The sequence below is a fragment of the Cricetulus griseus genome, chromosome 5, assembly GCF_003668045.3.
Source record: "Cricetulus griseus strain 17A/GY chromosome 5, alternate assembly CriGri-PICRH-1.0, whole genome shotgun sequence".
NCBI lineage: Eukaryota > Metazoa > Chordata > Mammalia > Rodentia > Cricetidae > Cricetulus > Cricetulus griseus.
Genome location: NC_048598.1, coordinates 24,507,980 through 24,527,086, shown reverse-complemented (window position 1 = coordinate 24,527,086; position 19,107 = coordinate 24,507,980). Strand labels below are relative to the sequence as shown.

The following is a 19,107-nucleotide window of genomic DNA, read 5'->3' as shown; positions in this document are numbered from 1 at the left end:
ATGTCTGTGTGTGCGTGTGTGTGTGTGTGTGTGTGTGTGTGTGTGTGTGTGTGTGTGTGTGTGCGCGTGTGAGAGAGAGAGAGAGAGAGAGAGAGAGAGAGAGAGAGAGAGAGAGAGAGAGAGACAGAGAGACAGAGAGACAGAGAGACAGAGAGACAGAGAAACTGGCATGGCCTTAGGATAGAGGGGAGAAGGAGAAAGAAGACATAGTGTATAAATAATTCTTTGCTGAACAGAATATTCAACACTTTAGTTTCCATGATGAAGAAGGTAAAGGTTGTTAGAGCAGGCCAGGACCATTAGCTGTGATCTTCCCAGTCTCTTCCGTCTGTATACACTGCCTCCTGGCAGAGACACAGAGGATCTGTTAGCCCTGAGTTAAAAATAAGTTATTGGCTCTGGAAATGTTCTTCGTCCTTTCTAGATAACTTTGAAATCTGGAATCATGAACTTCAGATTCAGTCCATGGAGTGGTTTAACTCTACTTGGAAGCAGAAGACTAAACCTACTAATCTATGACATAGTGGTGTGGTTCATGCCTCAAAACCATTCCTCAGATATTCCACCAGTAGCAAAGACCATCATCTCCCCCCAACTCCCTAACCCCCTTGACTTCTATTAACAAGAGATCTAAATATAGACAAAAATGGTAACATCCCTAGAAAAACACAAGGCTAGGCTACTTGAGTTTGAATATCTGGGTCCTACTTTCCTTAACTATTAATACTGAAAATGACCTTCAGCTAGGCCAGAGATGCCACACCACAGGCCTGAATTAAAAGGTCTATATGCATTATGTGTTACCTAAGTGGATCTTTCCAAGGACAGTCACTACTGTAAGGAAGTCTACTTTTCAAATCTAGGGAAGTATATTATTTTTCTTACACTTTTTTATTCTGAGGCAAAGGTTCGATAATAATACTGCTTGCTTTTCTTTTTACATTAATGTTAGAGATTCCACATCTATATAATTTTTGCATCACGTATCTTTCCAAGTCAGTAGGCACCTGTTACAGTTAATGCAAGTTGGAAGAAAGGGGTACTCAGTGACATTTTGTGAAACCATTCCAATGCAATCAGAGTGGCATGCTAAAATCCTTCTCCCAATCAGTTGGTAGTTGTAGAGTTAGAACGTCAAGAGAAAGCATTTACAATCCTTTTATTCAAATAGTTTGATTCACTGGGAGGAAAATGCTAAGGAATTGCCTAAGTTGGAAGAAACAGCATGGATGGTTCAGGCACTGTGTAATAAATATTAGCCATTATGGTGTTTTGAAAGAAAATGATCCTCAATGGGAGTGTTACTACTAGGAGGTGTGGCTTTGTTAGAGTGGGTGTGGCCTTGTAGGGGGAAGTGTGTCACTGTGAGGGTAGGCTTTGAGCTCTCCTTTGCTCAGTCTACATTCAGTTCACTTCCTGTTGCCTGCAGATCAAGATGTAGAACTCTCAGCTACTTCTCCAGCATTATGCCTGCCTGCATGCCACCATGTTTCCCACTATGATGACAATGGACTAAACCTTTGAAACTGAAAGCTAGCCCAATTAAATGTTTTCCTGTATAAGAGTTGCTGTGGTCCTGGTGTCTCTTCACAGCAACAGAAACTCTTAAGACACCCATGCAGAGGGAGCCTCATGCCTCCTCATGCACTGCTTTGTAACTTTTCTCTTCCTTTGGTTGGTTTCCTTTGGACTTGTGGACTTACCTGGAAACCATCTCACAAGCATTCCGAGCTTACCTTGTCCCTTTAAGGCTTTCACTGGTGGATTGTACAAAACCTGAATGTCCAATAAAAACCTCCAAGACCCTGTCATGAGGGTCCATCAGACCAGGTAACAAGCTGGCTCTTCCAGAGGTTCCTCACCTGGGAGACTGTGATGCCACACTTCTTGGCTAATTCCTCTTTGGCTTCCTCACTGGGGTAAGGGTTGCTGAGATGGGAATAGAAATATTCATTCAGAATTTCTGTGGCTTGCTTGTTGAAATTCCGTCTCTTCCGCCTTCATAAGGAGAAAGGGAGAGGGATAAGAAATGCCATGTTAGATAAACAGAGAAAGATCTACTTCTGTAAGATACATATTTGGGCAAAGGGTAAGTTCAAGGCAATTTGCAAAGGGGGCTAGATGCCCAAACCACTAAGCATGATGCTTCTGTATTTCACATGCACTGGAGAAGAGAACCAAGCATAGCTGTACATTCAGCCACCTTGGCTTTGAACCCGAGAGCTGCTAGATATCACCTCGGTGACTGTGTTGGGCTCTCCCTAAGGATAGGCTTCTTCAACTGAATGTAAAAAGCTCCTCGGTAGTGCACAAGGACCATACAAAGTGTGTACTCAGTGAAACATTTGACACCGGACAAACTCCAAACTCAGAGGTTGCACTCCAAACCTTTCCTTCATGGGAATGAACTCAAGCTGTTCACTTGTGGGGTTATTCCCATTTAAAGATGAAGTATGGTGTTCTAAGTCACTCAGCAGGTATGCTACAGAGATAGCTCAGGTCTGCCTGGCATCAAACCCAGTCTCTTCCGTCTGTATACACTGCCTCCTGGCAGAGACACAGAGGATCTGTTAGCCCTGAGTTAAAAATAAGTTATCATTTTCTCTCTTTTCTATCCCCATGCCAATGCATCCAACAGTTTAAAAAGCCATCTGGGGAAGAGGGCAAGAAACTGACTGAGATTAACCCCCTGACATCCCTCAACCAGAGAGAGATGGCATTTCTTCAGCAGCAACAGCTGCTAAATGGTAAAACAAAAGCTCACAGATTCTCCCTCATACATAGGTTGCCAAAAGGAAGAAGACCATTTTTCTTTTCATAAAAGCACTTTTCTGCCTGAAAAGTAAAGAGTGCTAATTGAACAAATTTCAAGGGAGAATCACTTTATGGCTTTCTTACTACTAAGGCCTATGGATAGCTGGATAGTCTCTTAGAAGATTCTGGGCTCTTTGTAGGCCTGGATCCCCCTCTTTGAAGTGGGTAAAGCCTTCATCTTTAAATTCCCTCTATTAGCACATTTACCTGTCTTGCTTTTGTCAAAGCTGTTCCTCAAGGGAAAGCCAGAACATCTTTGGTTACGCCAGGACATAAGACTTTCCAAATTTAGCCAACAGAAAGCACTGGTGGCCTTGCTAGACTAGAAATTCAGCTAATATTGTATTTTCCAGGGTCCCTCTTGGATTAATTAACGCAATAAAGTACCTGATTTTACCGGATGTACACCATCTGCCCACAGGTACCAACCACATCTGTCCAGATTATGCCAAGCCCAAGTCACTCTCACACATCATGCTGAGTTTCCGGGTCATCCAGCATCAGAAATTGGACAGATTGGATGTAGAAGCCCAAAGAAAAATGAGGCATGTGTGGGAAGTCCTTGCCTGAAGGAAATTTGAGGAAGATGGCCCAGTGGTTAATGTGCCCTCTCTGGGTTTGCCTTTAAAGAACTTCTCACTGTTTTTCTTACAGATAGTTATTTTAGGCCTGGTGAACTGGACCTGGAATGCTTCTGTGGCTGGAAGAACCCCAATCCTTCAGCCCATTTTTTGCAATTAGCATTACAGTGTATTTTTTGGGAGCCTTCCAACTGAGCTCAAAGGATAACCCTCTGGAATGAGCTCATGGTGTAGGGATGGTGCAGACAGCTGTTTCTGGCTCTCTGGGTGTCATCCTGATGCGAGACTATCCCTAGGTGGTCTCTTATACTCCGGTGGACTCACTTATCTCTTCTCTCAGTAGCTGTCTTAATCTGTCTCTGAAATTCCATAATCAGGTTTCTTCAGAGCTTTAGGAAAGGTAGTGAAAATAATTTGTGTGTGAAGGTAAGGTTGAGAGTAGAGACAACTGTTTTCCTTGTTTTAGTGGTACTGGCTTGTGGGTTAACATTTGAAATCTCCAGTCAATCAGAACCAATCAGAAGCAGTGATCACGAAAGAGAGAGAGAGAGAGAGAGAGAGAGAGAGAGAGAGAGAGAGAGAGAGAGAGAGAGAGAGAGAGGTATAGTGTATAGGCAGTTTGCCTGCATATGTCTGTGCACCATGTGTATGTACTAGCAGAAGAGGGTATCGGATCTCCTGTTACAGATGTTTATAGACAATTCTAAGTCTAGAAATGGTGCTGGGATCCAACATGGATCCTAAGGAAGAGCAGGAAGTATTTTTAATTGTTTGCCCACCTCTCTCCACCAGGATCTTGGCTTTTAATATAAGAAAACGTGGATCCTCATAGACTATTACAGCATTTTAAAGACAGATTCCTGTCTGGTTGTGGCCCATGGGAAACTTTTTTTTTTCCCTTTTTCTTTTCTAAAAGAACCATGATAAGGAGAAGCAGAGATTCCCTCTTGCTGAATGACCCTCATCTGGTCATGGCCCCACAGAGCTGCCTTTCACATCTATCCCTTTGATCCACTCCTGATGTCACTGCTATTTTTGAATGTTTTAGATGAGCCAGTGTGTATCCGAGCGCTGCTGACTACTGATGTCAAGTGGTGTTTTTGTGATGATGGAATGTTCTATGTTTGTGTTACCCAATACAGTAGCCATAGTGACCTGAGGCTACCATGCAGCTGATATGTGGCTAGTACAGCTGAAGAACATTTTTTAAAGTTAGCATCCTGATTTTATATTTTAATTCAGAGCCAAATGGCCATAAGCTATACATGTACCTTTAGATAGATGTTGCCAAAAACCAGGCTCACACCACCATCATGGAAGAGAGAGGAGTTTAGGAGAGTACAGAAACACTGGATGACCATGAAAGTCAATGTTTGATTTTACTCTGTAAGGCAGCCATTTTTATCTTCAAACAAGAACAAATCCCTGTGGACTGTATTTCTTCCTCTGTCTGTGCTGACCCAGTCTGAGAGCCAGAGAGGTCAGCAGTGGCTCACTTTAGACATTTCCAGGTTAGCACAACCTCAGCAGAATCACTACAGCAACCTTCCTAAACCAACACTCTCTCTTCTGATACCATAAAGATATAAAATGGGCAATATATACTAAAAGTTATATATAAACATATCATATCATTAGATAAGTTATATTTAGTCATATTTTAAGATGATAATATTGAAATTTGTTAAATACAAATATACACAATGGGTGGCCTGGGGATTCCTATGAGCACTATACTGAAATTACAGAATGAGTATTATGTGCCAGATACTATATTTATTTTTCATATTATCTTACATGTTCTCATGTACAGAATCATCCCCATTTATAAGCCACTTGTCCATGATCACATGGGCCATTTACACTATAGCTGGAGGTTGAATCCAGTGGAATTACAGAGTTTATACAACACTTTCTCATAACCCTTCTCTAAATGACACTGCTACTTAAAAAGAGGGGTTCAAAATTTCCCGGTACAGCTAAGGTCTCCAGTGGGTCTATCCTACTCTTTGGCTCTCATTTTCCTCAACTCTATACATAGTTAAATCATTTTATCCAGCAACATCATATATGTCATCATTAATCAATGATGGCTTGCAGGTAGGTTCTTCTACCTCTTTAGACAGCCCGGTATGTTTCTCTTTCACAGTGTTTGCCACAGCTTACACGTCTGCAACTAAAATGCAAAGTCCTAAAGGGCAGGAGCTATATCTCACTCATACTTGAAACCTTGTGTCTCACACACAGTAAGCCCTTGGGAAGTTAAAACTACTGAAGTTCTGTGTTGCTCCTCTTTCTCCATCTATCTCACTAATGATGTCAAGTGGTGTTTTTGTGATGATGGAATGTTCTATGTTTGTGCTACCCAATACAGTAACATTTCTCTTTTGAAATGCAAGATGTCTTCAGTTTCCTGGATTTTCTCCCTTTTGATGGAGTTGGTAGGTAGATTCCGTAGGGATAACATGCAGTTCTATGTTTATCTGTAAGGGTGTGCCTATGAGATCATGAGCTATGAAAATGTAGGACCCATATTCATATATTATATTTGCTATTCTAGTAGCTAAAACACCATCTAATTAGAGTCTAATTAGATAAATAAATAACTGAATATCAGGTCAGTCTTCCTTTGCTTTACTGATGTCTTTTCCTTTGCTTTGGACCTGATTTTGGTAACTCAGAACAGTCCAGGGGTGCATCTCTAAGCACCTTCACTACTATTGCAAACTCCAACCAAGTACAATTGGAAGAAAAACTTTTTAAATTATTGCTTCAAAACTACTAAATGTTTAAAAGCTCCCCCTTCCAGTCTCTTTCAGAGAAACCCAATGTGTAATACTGAATAAACTAACCAAGATGGAGAGCACACAGTATGAGATACATAGTAGGGGATGATGAATGAATGAATGGTTTTGGAGTCCAACCTTGCTGGCATACTTCCATCAATGTGAGGTAAAGAGAAAAGCTATAACCTGAGTTGCTGATATCTGGGCCAAGAGCTCAGCTGAGATGACCAGTGAGTGGGACTCTAAGGCCGCTGAGCCTGCTGGGTATGATACCTTCTCCTTTAAGTGACTGTGATGGTGACCACAATGGGGTCTCACCTTGTGACTAGGTCAAAGCTTTAACAAGGAGAGTTTGTCTTGCAGGCCATCAGGAAGAAAGCAGGCAGTCAGATTGTGAAATGCTTCTAGAGAGGTGTGGCCTCCACCAACCAAACCTCTCTAAATACCACAGAGAACAGGGAGTTTATTGCATGTGCACTTCAGATGTAGCCACAGCCTCTGTAGATACCTTGGTGGAAGCTTTTGTGAGGACCTAGCTGAGCTATGCCCAAACTGTAGGCCAACAGGAACTGCAAGACAATAAATGTATACAGTTTTAAACTGCTAAATGTGTGGTAATCTGAACACAGCCATTGAAAGCTAATAGGAGGCATGTCCCATCATAAAGGAGAGTAACATTCATGTCTACACACCTATTAGGTCACAAAGACTAATCCCATTACTGAATCAAGTCCTCTTTGTATTCCATTTGTCTTCCATGAAATCTTATTTGATGAGGCCCTGCCCATCCGATGCACGGTTGGGGGGGGTAAGATGAGGGGGCACATGAAAACCCATACCAAGTACTGAATGTCTCTTCTCATGAAGGTTGGTTTAGCTCTGTTCTACAATTACTGGTACGAGATTAGGTAAGTTCCCTGACCAGGAAATTTGGGCAAGCATATATTTACGAGCTGGGGAAGTCATTTGTTTCACCCCAGGCCGGCATTTGGGGTGACATTTTTCTGACAGATACAGCCATACAAAGAGATGAGACCACTAGTGATTATAGGGCAGCTGCTTCTGTTTTGAATTTTTGTTAAGATGTGGTGATTTGAAGGTTTCTTATTCAAGTAAGAAAGAGACCCTGCCTTAGAGTGACTGCCCTCTGGTTCCAAAAGGAAGAATCCAGTGAAAAGAAAAGAAGTGTGTACAAACACATATAGCCCTGTGTCCTTTTAGAATCTGAATTTCCAGTGGGCGAAATGAGAGGGACGAAAAGAGATATCCATATGGACAATGGTTCTGTTTTGATCATTTCTACATTTTCTCTCTTCAACAACAACAACAAAATAAAAACAAACAAAAACCTAACCAACCAACCAAACAAACAAATAATAGTCTGCCCAACCTTTCTTTCCCTTTCTTCTTCTCTTTCTTTCATTTTTTAAACCCCCACCCCCACAGGCTTTGCCAGCGTAAATAGCAACCGCAGCATTTTAACTAAGAAGTTACCATGGGGATGTAAGCAACACAGGCAGCCTGGTGGTGACTGCGACACAGAAGAAGGACCAAGACAGAAGCCACCAGCCACTCACATTGTGCAGAATGGCTGTCTTAGAGAAAGCAGATTGGCAGCAGGCCACCGGGCAAGAGGGGCAGAGGGTTCTGCTGGGGGGGGGGGTTGATTTTGCCTGCTATTATATCCCTATACCCAGTCAGGAAGCCTTCCTTTTTTTTTTAAGATTTAATTTTAATTTTGAGTATATGTATATGTTGGGGTGGGGTATACATATGACTGACTGTAGTGTCTGTGTGCCTGTGGCAGTAAGAGGAGGGCTTTGGCTCCCCTGCAGCTTAAATTATGGGTGTTTACAAGCTGCCCTTGATGTACATACTGGGAACTGAACTCAGATCCTCTGCTGAGGCAGTTTATGATCTTAATCGCCAAGCCATCTCTCCCGCCTCATCCCCCCTTTTACCTTCTCTTGACTGTGGGATTCTATTAACCTAGAGGTGTATCTTGCAGGCTGGCATTCTCATTTTGTATCTCATGCAATCCAAAAACACAATGGAAGGGGGAGGTGGGAGAAGATGCTGGGGACTTTTAAATAGGTCCATAGACCACAAAAGACTAGCACTGTGAAGAGAGAGAAAAATGCAGGTTGGAGAGCTGAATAATGCATGATATCAGAGAGGGAAGCAATCCTGGAATAGCCATGAATCTTTCAGTCTGATTCAAAAGGAACAAAACTATATACTTCGTGAAATAGCATGCTGACCATGACATCCTAACATTCGGTAATAAAAGTCTTACCCTAGGAATGTTTTCAGGAATTGTACCGTACAAAAGATGACTAATTCAAGATGAACTGTGGATTGCAAGGTATACCTACACTATAAGAAGCATTTGCTAGGTTAGTCGCCCAAAATCTTCTAGATAAAGGTAAAATCTGATTATTACTCTCTCTGAGGTTTGAGAAGAGAAACCAAGGGCTCAAGTAAACCCACTGGTCTACAGAGTAGAAGAATTAAGAACTGGTTCTTAGTCTTTTGTTTTCAGTTCTCATGCTTTTTTAAAAGGACCATTCTAGCCCTGTTTTTGTCAAACAAATCTTTTGAATTCATAAGTAAGGTCAGGTCGTGAGATTCACAGGAAACATCAAACCAACCATCAGAGTCACTATCAAGCCGTCTTCTTGCCTCTATGCTTAGAGAAGCAAGTGGTGCTCAACTTTGGACTTCTTAAGCAGCCCACAGTAAAGTGGTAATCTACTAAGAAATATTTCTTAAATTCAATGGAGTACATTGTCTATACACTTGGGAAAGACCCCAGCTTTCAAGCACTTAGATCCAGCCCTCTTGGAGGAAGTGTCACCATGGTCTGCTGGTAAAGTGACAATGAGCATATAGCTATGATCTGTCCCTGTAAGACAAGGAAACAGTGCTGTGTAAACAACAACAACAAAAAATTCTGCCTAACCTCTCATTGTCACCAGTGCTGCTCACCCAGAGTGGAATAGCAATAGCGATAAACATTATCTCCTGCAATCATGGATTTTTTTTCCAGTGCCATATCCTGTCTCCCAGCCTGTGTTCCTCAAACCTTAGGACTTCTCTAAGACTAGTATTTGGCTCAGCATCCAATGTAGTAGAATTAGAGCATCAGAGAGGGCCAACTCACGACCCCCTACCCTGTTGCATCGTGTTTCTCTTTAAAGGTGCTCCTAGTAACCTTTCAAGACAACCCAGAGACTCACCTCGCATCCAGAAACCGGGAGCGCAGGATCATGACTGCTTCACACGTGCTCTGCTTGAGCTGCATCTGGATGGAGCTGAACTTGCGGTGGATGATGCTGACCATTCTCTCGATCTCCTTTGGGGAGATGGGCCTGGTCCGGCTTTGCTCTCGAAGGAGGTTCATCACGTGGGTGGTGAATTCATTGCATGCCTGTGTGGCAACACAGTGAACACGGGTGAGCTGAAGTTCATGGCTTAGGAAGCAGAGTTCACACTATGTGGCTGGGGTGCTTTCTAAAGACTTGTACGAGTAAAAAAAGCTAGAAGATTTTGTGGCATTTTATCAAATTTGATAGTTAGAATAAATGATTGTCTAGAAATTCCTTTTCTTCCCAGTGTCTCTAGTTCTACATTTTGGCTCTGGCTTCAACTTCTTAAGGGGAAAATAAAATTCTGAATCATTTTAACATTTTCCCTATGATTTTATGACAGTGAAAGGGGTGATAATTTAACATCTCATCCCTGCCTTTTGCCCCTACGTTAAGAGCCGAGAGACTTGGGGTCAAATACATCACGAGCTTTCTCTGCCTTGCTCATTATCCCTGACATGGTAGGGCTTCCAAATATTCAATTTTGGGATATGTAAACAGCCAAGAGTTTAAGTAGAACCACAAAATAAAAAGCTCTGGCAAGTCTTACAAGAGATTTCTCACTAGTTGGCTTTGAGTTTTATCTAAAGAAGCCACAACACCCCTGTGGCTGGTCTACAACACAGGGGAATCTATCCCCATGAAACTTAGAAACTGAGCGCCCAATGTGATTTAGAGGGTCTAGCAACAACCCTTGTAGGAGTAGACAGCCATGGGAGTCAAAGTGGAAATCTAAGTTCCACTTCTTTATTTTCCAGTAGGGAAAACTGTGCTCAAGAGGGATGAAGGGATTTTCCCAGAGACACGCGGGAGCATGAAAGGACCAAAGGGTGACCCAAATGCCTCCTATCATTTATGGGCCTGGGAATTCGGAGCCTGAACTCACTCTTTGAGAAAACTGCTACCTTCTCTTTCAGTTATTAATACTTAACACCCATAGTCTAGTTTCATTAGCTGAACACTCAATAAAATATCTATTCACCGATTAACTCGCAGCAATGCTGTAAAACTGTATTAGATTTGTAATGAAAATAGCAAGATGACTCTTTGAGAACTTCAAACTGAGGACTCCAAGGACTCCAAGTGTAATATGAAGAGCAGAAACATGCTTGTTACTGACAACATTGCATTACTGTGCTTTTATAACATAAAGCTCTTCATGTGTCAATAATGCAGTAGCAATAACAGGAGCCCACACTCACAGGCTATTATTTATTGAAGCATTCTTTGAGGTTGGATGACCAAAGGAACATGGGGAGAGCCATCCACAGGGTGGCATCTGAACTCCACAGTGGGAGGTCTGCTTTGAACCCTGCCCCTATGCATATTTATGCAAATTCTTGCATTATCAAAAGGCACATTTTATCCACCTGGGAGATTTAATTATTCTTCAATCCTCTAACACACTAAATGGTATCCATGTTTTTGTGCATAAAGATCTAAATATAGAGGCGATCATTTGTATGGACCAGGACATGGCTGAGAGACAGACTGCCTGGGTCCCTGCCTACAGGACTTACTCAGTAGTGGTATCTGGGGAAGTTCTTTAATATGTCTGTATTTCTTTCTCTTTGTAAGCTGGGATGATAATCGCCAAACCTAAGAAGATGCAGCAGAGACCTGCAGAGTTACTATGTGTGCAATGCATACATGAGCCAACAAATCTGTGTCTTCATTATGGCTTCAAAACATAGGTAACTTAGGGGCTGGAGAGATCATTCAGCAGTTAAGAATATTTGCTGTTCGCAGATGACCTAGGTTTAGTGTTTCAGCATCCACATGGCAGCTCACAACCATCTGTAGCTCCAGTTCCAGAGGATCTGATACACTTTTCTGGCCTCCTTGGGCACTGCGTATGTGTGGTGCACTTACAAACATTCAGGTAAAACATTTACACATAAAATGTAAATAAATACAGAGGTAACTTAGGAATCCACCATAATATCCTAATAGAGAAAACTTCTGCAGGCTTCATTTCTGTCTTGGCAAAATAAATGTGACAATAAATGCCCTCCCTCACCCGTTTCTGTTCTGTAGGAATATGCTGAAGAAAAAGTCACAAATGAGTCTACATAGCATTCTCCATTCAGAAAAGTATTATCAAGGCATGAATTTGTTACAATCTATTCCCAAGCCAAACCCAGGCTCTGAACTGTACCACAACGACGGGGAATTAAAACCTGGCAGTGAGCTAGCAGGGATTCCCAGGTCCCTGTGACATAGGGTAGAGAGACGGCTCAGTTCTTAGCAAGCCCACAGCCATCTTTCTGAGGAAACAAAGCAATCTGCTAGGCTGCAGTATCCCCACCTCTAGGGGACTGGCAGGGAGCAGGAGCTGCAGGCTAGGAGGTTTTGTCAAAAATGTACCAGTTCTCAGCTGGGAAGCTACAGTGCTTGGCTAATAATAATGTGTTTCATTACAGTGAATCAAAATACTCACAATATCTGGTGTTTAGCTGGGGCATTTTATTCCAGGGCCTTTTATGTTTTGCAATGGACAGTGAAGTCCTTCCACCCTCTGCTGAGGTGGAGCAAAGCAGCTGCTGAACATCTGAGAGAACACACAACTGAGGTTCCAGGTTTCTGAGCTTGTCTTGGATGGACAGGACATAATGGTCCAGATTCTTCTAGGACCTGAACTGTCTACAACGACCCCTCAGTTCCCCACCATGACAATGGCAGAAGCTGGGTTGCTTCTATTAGGTCAAGGGCTCACTGTGTGGCAGTGGGGTATATATTTGAGGATAAAACAGAAGAGAATCCTTGAGGTTCTGTGGATTCTATAATGGACTATTACAAGGACCCATGATGAAGAGCTTGAGCCATTTTGTGGGGCAGGGAGATCTCTACAAAGATCTCCCAAGTAGGCTGCCCAAGGGTATCTGGAGTCCCAGCAAACTAAGGAGAAGCCCATATAGGGAACCTCAAAAGGTCCAGATTTTGGCTGACATCCTGCATGTTATACAATCCATCTTCTTCCTGTCTCCTTCCAACTGAATGTGGTACCAGTTTCACAAAAGGTAAGAGGAATCCAAGAGCTCCCTTCGCTGTGAACTGAGTTATTCCACCCCGTTCAGCACTGGCGATTTATACTCCAATGACATTGTTTATAAAAGATGAACTCCTCCAAGTAACAAGAGGGCCATTTTTATAAACAGCACTTGGAATAAGATTCGGTTTTTCTGATACCATGGTTTTTAAATTTGAATATGACAGCTTTTACCCATCTTAGCCACCAACATGATCTGCTACAGAAATCTCTTATCACTGTCATTTAATAAAGATGAAAGCTTCTAGAAGCTTCCTTATTTAATAAACTTGGGATAAAATAGTAACTTGTTCAGTTGGGTTTATTTGGAGGGCTGGGGAAGAGGGAAGAGGTGGTAGTTAATTATCGTGTGGTTATCTGTTATCAATATACAAAGAACAAAACAAAGACAGCAAAATTGACAGTAACAACTACGAACATGGAGGGTGACATTTTACTTGACTGAGGCTCCCTACTTTTAACAAAGCCCCCATGAGGAACTGTTGCAGAAAAATGAAGAAGATGGATCTCTCAAACATACCAGCTAAAAGGTTAACAGCGCCATAGCCTCACAAGTAGCTATTTATTATAATTAACAAACTAATTTTAATAAATTGTTAAGCATCCAAAATGTGTTAAGCAGAATTCACTTCTACCCAGAAACTGCCCACATAAATAAGGAGACATGATGCTTTCCTTCCTAAATCTAATAAATATACAAGACAAGTCGACCACTGCTACGTTTGCATAATTTGCTGCATACTCGTGGGGCTTTCCCCTAAGTTCTTCACTTCCAACATCTCTATGATTTAGAGTAGGCAGGAATCTATGAGAAATTTCTAGAGAGAACATTTATATCCCTAGCCTGGTGCCAGTAAGTCCAGCCCAGTGAGGCAAAAGACACATTTGTTATTCATCATTGACCAATGCCTATACTTTCTTTTTTCCTAAATGAAGTCAGGCCTAGTTTTAATAAGAGCCCTTGGCCTCAGGGTCAAAATAGGACTCCAGGACAACCTCTATTCCGCAGACATGTGTCTAACCTCTTTCATCTCACTTCCTCACCTGCATCAAATGGTCTGATGCATCCAACAACAAAATGGCATGGGAGAGCAAGGGCAATTGCATTGGTCCTGATGCTTTGCAACGGTAAGTATGCTATTGGAATGGACTACTGCTGCCCAAGCGGGCACCCCTTTTGGATGAGGGACAGGGTTATCAAAGGAGAAATCAATTCCTTGCTATCTACATTCCAAGGTAACAATAAAGCCATCTTTTAACACCTCCAAGTCTACCACACATTGCAGTTGTGTGATTAAAGAAAGCTGTATTCTGAGTTCCTTTTAGTCTTTGCTTATCTGACATGAGTTAGTCTGGGCGTCAGGTCTAGGCAGGTTTCTAGGCAGAGGCCAGGCTTCCTGAGGAAGGTGAAGTAAGAATAGCACAAATGAGAGAAACCGAGAGGCCATCCAGAGCTCTTCATAAGAAGAGTCCGAAAATGCACTTTCTGACGTTATCGAACTAAATTAGGGCAGAGTCCAGATCCAGGATGGTCCAGGTGGGGAAAAGCACCTCGATTAGGCAGGATTTATCTCAATCTTCCCCGGGACCCGAGGCAAGTCTCCATGAGCTAACATTGTGTCAAGAACATTTGTTCTTTTCCAAGAAGGTACAGGGCAATGACTCACAGTTCTTAACATGCTGACTTTTATTTTCCTTCCTTCAGCTCTCGACTACACCTGTCTGATGGGTGAATTTCAAGACGCTTAAGGTAAGGAGGCACAGCATCCCCTGCATAAAACAGTGGACTTTGTGAGTATCCTCCATTTCACAGGTGGATGGAAGAGCAATAATGAAACTTTCTCCACTTTAAATTTTAAAATGTCCATTTTTTTATTTTAAAATTTAAATTTTCTATTAGGATTGCATTTGCCACCTACCTAGGCAGTCATAAGTTGAGTGCTTTTTTTTTCCTTCTCTGGGTCATAAAAATAGTAAAAGAAAATCTAATTCAAGGGAAAAAAATCATATAGAACCTGGGTTCAGTATAGAATCCAATGGTGACAACAAATGTATTTGTTGGCTAAATAAATGAATTAAAGTCAGATGATAAAGGACTCCTGATAGAGAACTATTGTTCACAATGGTTGGAAAAACAGCACAGATAGAGAATTCCAAATGTAAGGGGGACAGAAGGGGATTTCCCTAACAGGGGGTAGCTTTGTAATCTTCCAGGTACCTCATCTCTGTACACCGATCTGTGCCCCAAAGCCACTGAATCAGAGGATATCATATCCATCATAAATCTACAGTTCTCTATCAAATGCCTGCTCCTTCAGGATACAGTATGCAGGTCCACGACACTGTCAAAGAATGCTTGGGCTGGAGTTGAGGTTGGTATGACTCTAGGATGCCTCCTAAGATGACCTACTATCTCTGCAGAGAACTGTGTACCATATCACACATAAAGAAGAGAGCACATTTGAGTCAGCTGATGCCAGCGTTTAAAGGTCAGGTTCAAGTGTCCCTTTCCATGGGATTCTTGGAGCATTCAGAAGAATAATATCCCTTAAAGAAACAAGTGGAGGCCAAAGGAAGCCAGAAGCCCCTGCCATCAGGTTGTAACTCTGAGAAAGGCCCGCACACTCGGGGGAGTCCCTCTGGACACATTCCACATCCCACAAATGTTCTGGATTTCCTGGCACAGGATACTCCTCACATTGGCCATGCATATTTCTTAAGGTCTTCATTTATAATGTCATGTTGTTTAGTGTCTTGGCCCATGTAAGGCTTTGGCTTTCAATAGTTAAGACCAGGTTCTTAAGGGGATTCAAGACTCTAGGACGATACCTGACCTCTGGGAAAGGCTGGACCAAGGAAGGTTAGCAAGCTGTAGGCTACAGTTTGTTCTGCCCTTGACCAAGGGCCACCCTGAGATCCATTCTGCAGGGGTGTGGTTACCTGCTCATACTTCTCCAGCTCCGTGTGGTAGATTTGTCTGATCTGTGACAGTTTGGCTCTGTAATCAGAATGCTCCACCGAGTTGTCTGAACCTGCACCCCCGGAAGCTGCCGCTGCTGCCGCCGCCGCTGCCGAGCCTCCTCCCTTCTCGGGCCCTGCCACCCCCTCAGCTAGCAGCATGTTGTCCAGTCGCATCAGCTGGGGGTCTGTGGGCTCCTCTTCTTGGGCTCCCCGAATACTCAAAACTACAGAGAAAGACAAAAGGGAAAAAGTATTAACAACAATGCAGGGGAAACATTTAACAAGCATGAAACACAAGAACCCAACCATGTTCCTCTGCTAAACTAGCTTCCAGATTACATGCCCTATGACAAGTGGAGAACCGAGGAAGGGCAAGACAAGAACTGAGAGGGTGAGAATGTGGAAGGAGAAGCTTGCTTTGCTCCAAGGAAACTCTACTGCGATGAATACTTAGAATAGAAGAATGGTGGAGTTGGAACCAGGAGGAGGGGCATGGGGAGCCAGTGTGTTATGCCTGCAGTTTTACGTGGGGAAGTTGAAAGGAGTTCCTGGAAGCCCAGCACTCTGGTCACATCTATAATCCCAGAACTCAGGTAGTGGAGCCAGGAGGATTAGAAGTTCAAGGTCATCGTGTGTGTGTGTGTGTGCGTGTGTGCGTGTGTGTGTGTGCGTGTGTGCGTGTGTGCGTGTGTGCGTGTGCGTGTGTGTGCGTGTGCGTGTGTGTGTGTGTGCGCGTGTGTGCGTGTGTGTGTGTGTGCGTGTGCATGTGCGTGTGTTACAAGTCAGCCTGGGCCATATAAGGCCTTGTCTCTACCCTCACACCAGATAGATAGATGGTGATGTTCACACAACCATGTAAATCTACTTTATGCCATCAAACTGAACACTATAAAATAGGCAAAATTCCCATTGTATGTGTTGTATCACAATCAATGTTAGACTACAAACATTAATTATAACAGAATAATACTTTAATCTTCAATCTGTAAGATTTTATGCAAAGAAAGTGTTTCTTCATTTCTTATTTTAGAGTTCTCTTTGTGGCTTTTACTCTGTGACTTTCTTTGAAATAGTGGATTAACCTATATTTTCATTGCCAAAATAACTTCCGTAAGGCCAATCCAGCTCATGCAATTAACTCCTGAGACCTTTTCCATGGACTAGCTGAAAGAGTGAAGACTAGTCTAGAAAAACGGGAAGACTAACCCCAGCATAGGGACATGCTAGTTTTAAAGCTGAGATCCATCTGTTCTGGTTGGTAAGTGCTTTGTTCTGTGCAAAGCAAGGGTGTGGTCTTTGTAACAAGCTGTTTTCATGGATTCAGCAAACCCAAGGTTCTGGTAGAATGGAGTTTCAGATCGAAATCTGGCTACTTTTTATGGAAACACCATAACTTTGTGGGTGGGGGTGACTTAGTCTGAAGGAGATCAAGAGATTCAGCAGTGTGGCTCACGGCAAATGCTTCCATACCTCCTACACATCATCTGCCTTCAAATAAACAAACCACTCAACTAAATCCAGTTGTGGCTTCAGCAGCCAAGCCTTTGTGGAAAGACAACATGAAGACTATTTTCAGTGTTGAAAGAAGCAGAAGAGAATTCTGGGAAAGCAGAAAAGGACGGGAGGACTTAGAAGATGTGAAGAGGGCCACTCTGTGGACCTTGTTTAGGGGTGGAGGAGATGGGACCTAAGTCCCGGTTAATGGACAAGGACTACTAGAATCAAGGACTGATTGAGGGGTACCAACAACTTCCTGTCTCCTCACTCCAGAGTGCTATGATGGGGAAGGCAGGAAAGAGCTCAACATAAGGAGACACAGATAAAGACATTCCCTTGTAGCTAATGCCCGCATCACCGCTGGCTGTGCCTACGTGCTCCTGGCATCCAGAGCAGCCAAGAGGTACCATCCTTCATTCTAAAGGAAATCCTAATTCCTGTTCCAGAAGAAAAACTACAGCATGGCTTTCCTCAAACACAGGACAGTAGGAGGAAGGTCACCAGGTGGTGTTGAAGATTACAAAAGGTAATTCTTGATGAAGCACGAAAAGGAAGAAGAAAGAAAGGAACAATGTAGAGGAGAGAAGAAACCTATTGACATGCACCCTGCAACACTTGGGTATTCTTTAGTTTTCCCCCTTTACCCCAAAAGTGTTGTTCCCTGTACAATTCAAGTTGCTACAGTGGGATAATATAAGGTGAAATGATTGTAGTGGTATCCTTTGTGGGTCCCCCTCAATGAAATCACCTTCTGGTAGGCTCAAACGTTTCCGTAGAAACCATCCCTTTGGCTGACTATTGACAACAGAGCCAGGTTCTTCTGTGTTTTGAACATTTTTACTCAGATCTCCAAAGTCCTCCAAGAACTCAACACTAACAAAGGTTCTTTAAGATAGCGATGGGATGAGGACACGTCTTCCTGTGTGGCAGGCTCCAAAGATCCTGAGCAGAATCTATCCTTCCACATCCGGCCTCAAAGTCCAGTCCACACCCCTTTGGATGAAGGCATGAAGGCACCAGTTATAGGATATCTAGGTGTGTTTCTTTGCCTGGCGAATTTTACCACAAAGATACTTATGAGCCATTCACAAATTTTAAAAAAGAAATTGCCTCTGAGCTATTAAAACACATATATGTTGTTTTGGATTGATAATTTAAGTTTCTTTTTCCCTAAGGCAATATTCTTTGTTTAAAACATAATTTATTTATTATTTGTATTTTTATGTGCATTGGTGTTTCGCCTGCATGTATGTCTGTGGAAGGGGGCTGGGTCCCTTAGAACTGGAGTTACAGACAACTGTGAGCCAATCTGTGGGTCCTGGGAATTGAACCTGGGTTCTCTGTAAGAGTAGTCCATGCTCTTAGCTCCTAGCCACCTCTCCAGCCCTCTAAGGCAATATTCTCATCCTTATTCATTCACTATTTCATTCATTCAACATAGATCTTACTATAGACCATGGCTGGCCTCAAGCTCATAAAGTCCTTGCTTGCCCTCCACTACATGCTGGGATTACAAATATATCCCACTCTAGCCAGCTCTAAATCCAGTCTTCTGAGTCTGATGTCAAATACATTCCTTCACAAGAGGCTAAAGCAAACTCTCGGGGCAAAAACTTTCCCACGATGCTAAAGCTGGTAACATTTGGCCAGGTGCTAATATGTCCAACGGCATTCTCCCAGGACTCTGTGGCCTATGACCCTTGCACATGGTCCACACTAGAGATGATATCTGTTCTCATCAACAGCAGCACAATCAAAAAGCTTTCCAGGAGTCAGCACCTCCCGTCCCAGGCTCTGCCTGCCCAAAGCAATGTCAGGTACTCCCTCCCCCAAAAGATGGCCTCCTAAACTCCCAACTCGTCCTCCAGTAAAACCAGTTGTGAGAGTCTAGCGCCCACATATCAGGTAGGTGACCATGAGCAGACATGCACTGTTGGTTCCTGTATGCTTGATATCCCCGAGACTATTCTGTCTTCCCACACCTCTGGGTTTCAGTCATGCCCCTGCCTCAGTGCTTTTAAACAGCCAAGCTCATCCTCATAAATTCTCCT

The 19,107-nt window shown here is 42.8% G+C and overlaps 1 protein-coding gene across 6 annotated transcripts in view; it reads right to left on the bottom strand.

Moving 5' to 3' along the window:
* The window catches only part of Pbx1 (PBX homeobox 1), a 310,806-nt gene that overhangs the window by 73,648 nt on the left and 218,051 nt on the right, over nt 1-19,107 (bottom strand). For all 6 annotated transcript variants that reach the window (XM_027417092.2, XM_027417091.2, XM_027417096.2 and 3 more), the window contains 3 exons: nt 15,539-15,783; nt 9,421-9,611; nt 1,863-1,998 (listed from right to left, as the gene is read on the bottom strand). In XM_027417092.2, the coding sequence (XP_027272893.1) occupies nt 1,863-1,998; nt 9,421-9,611; nt 15,539-15,783 (572 nt within the window). The remainder of the gene's footprint in view (nt 1-1,862; nt 1,999-9,420; nt 9,612-15,538; nt 15,784-19,107) is intronic.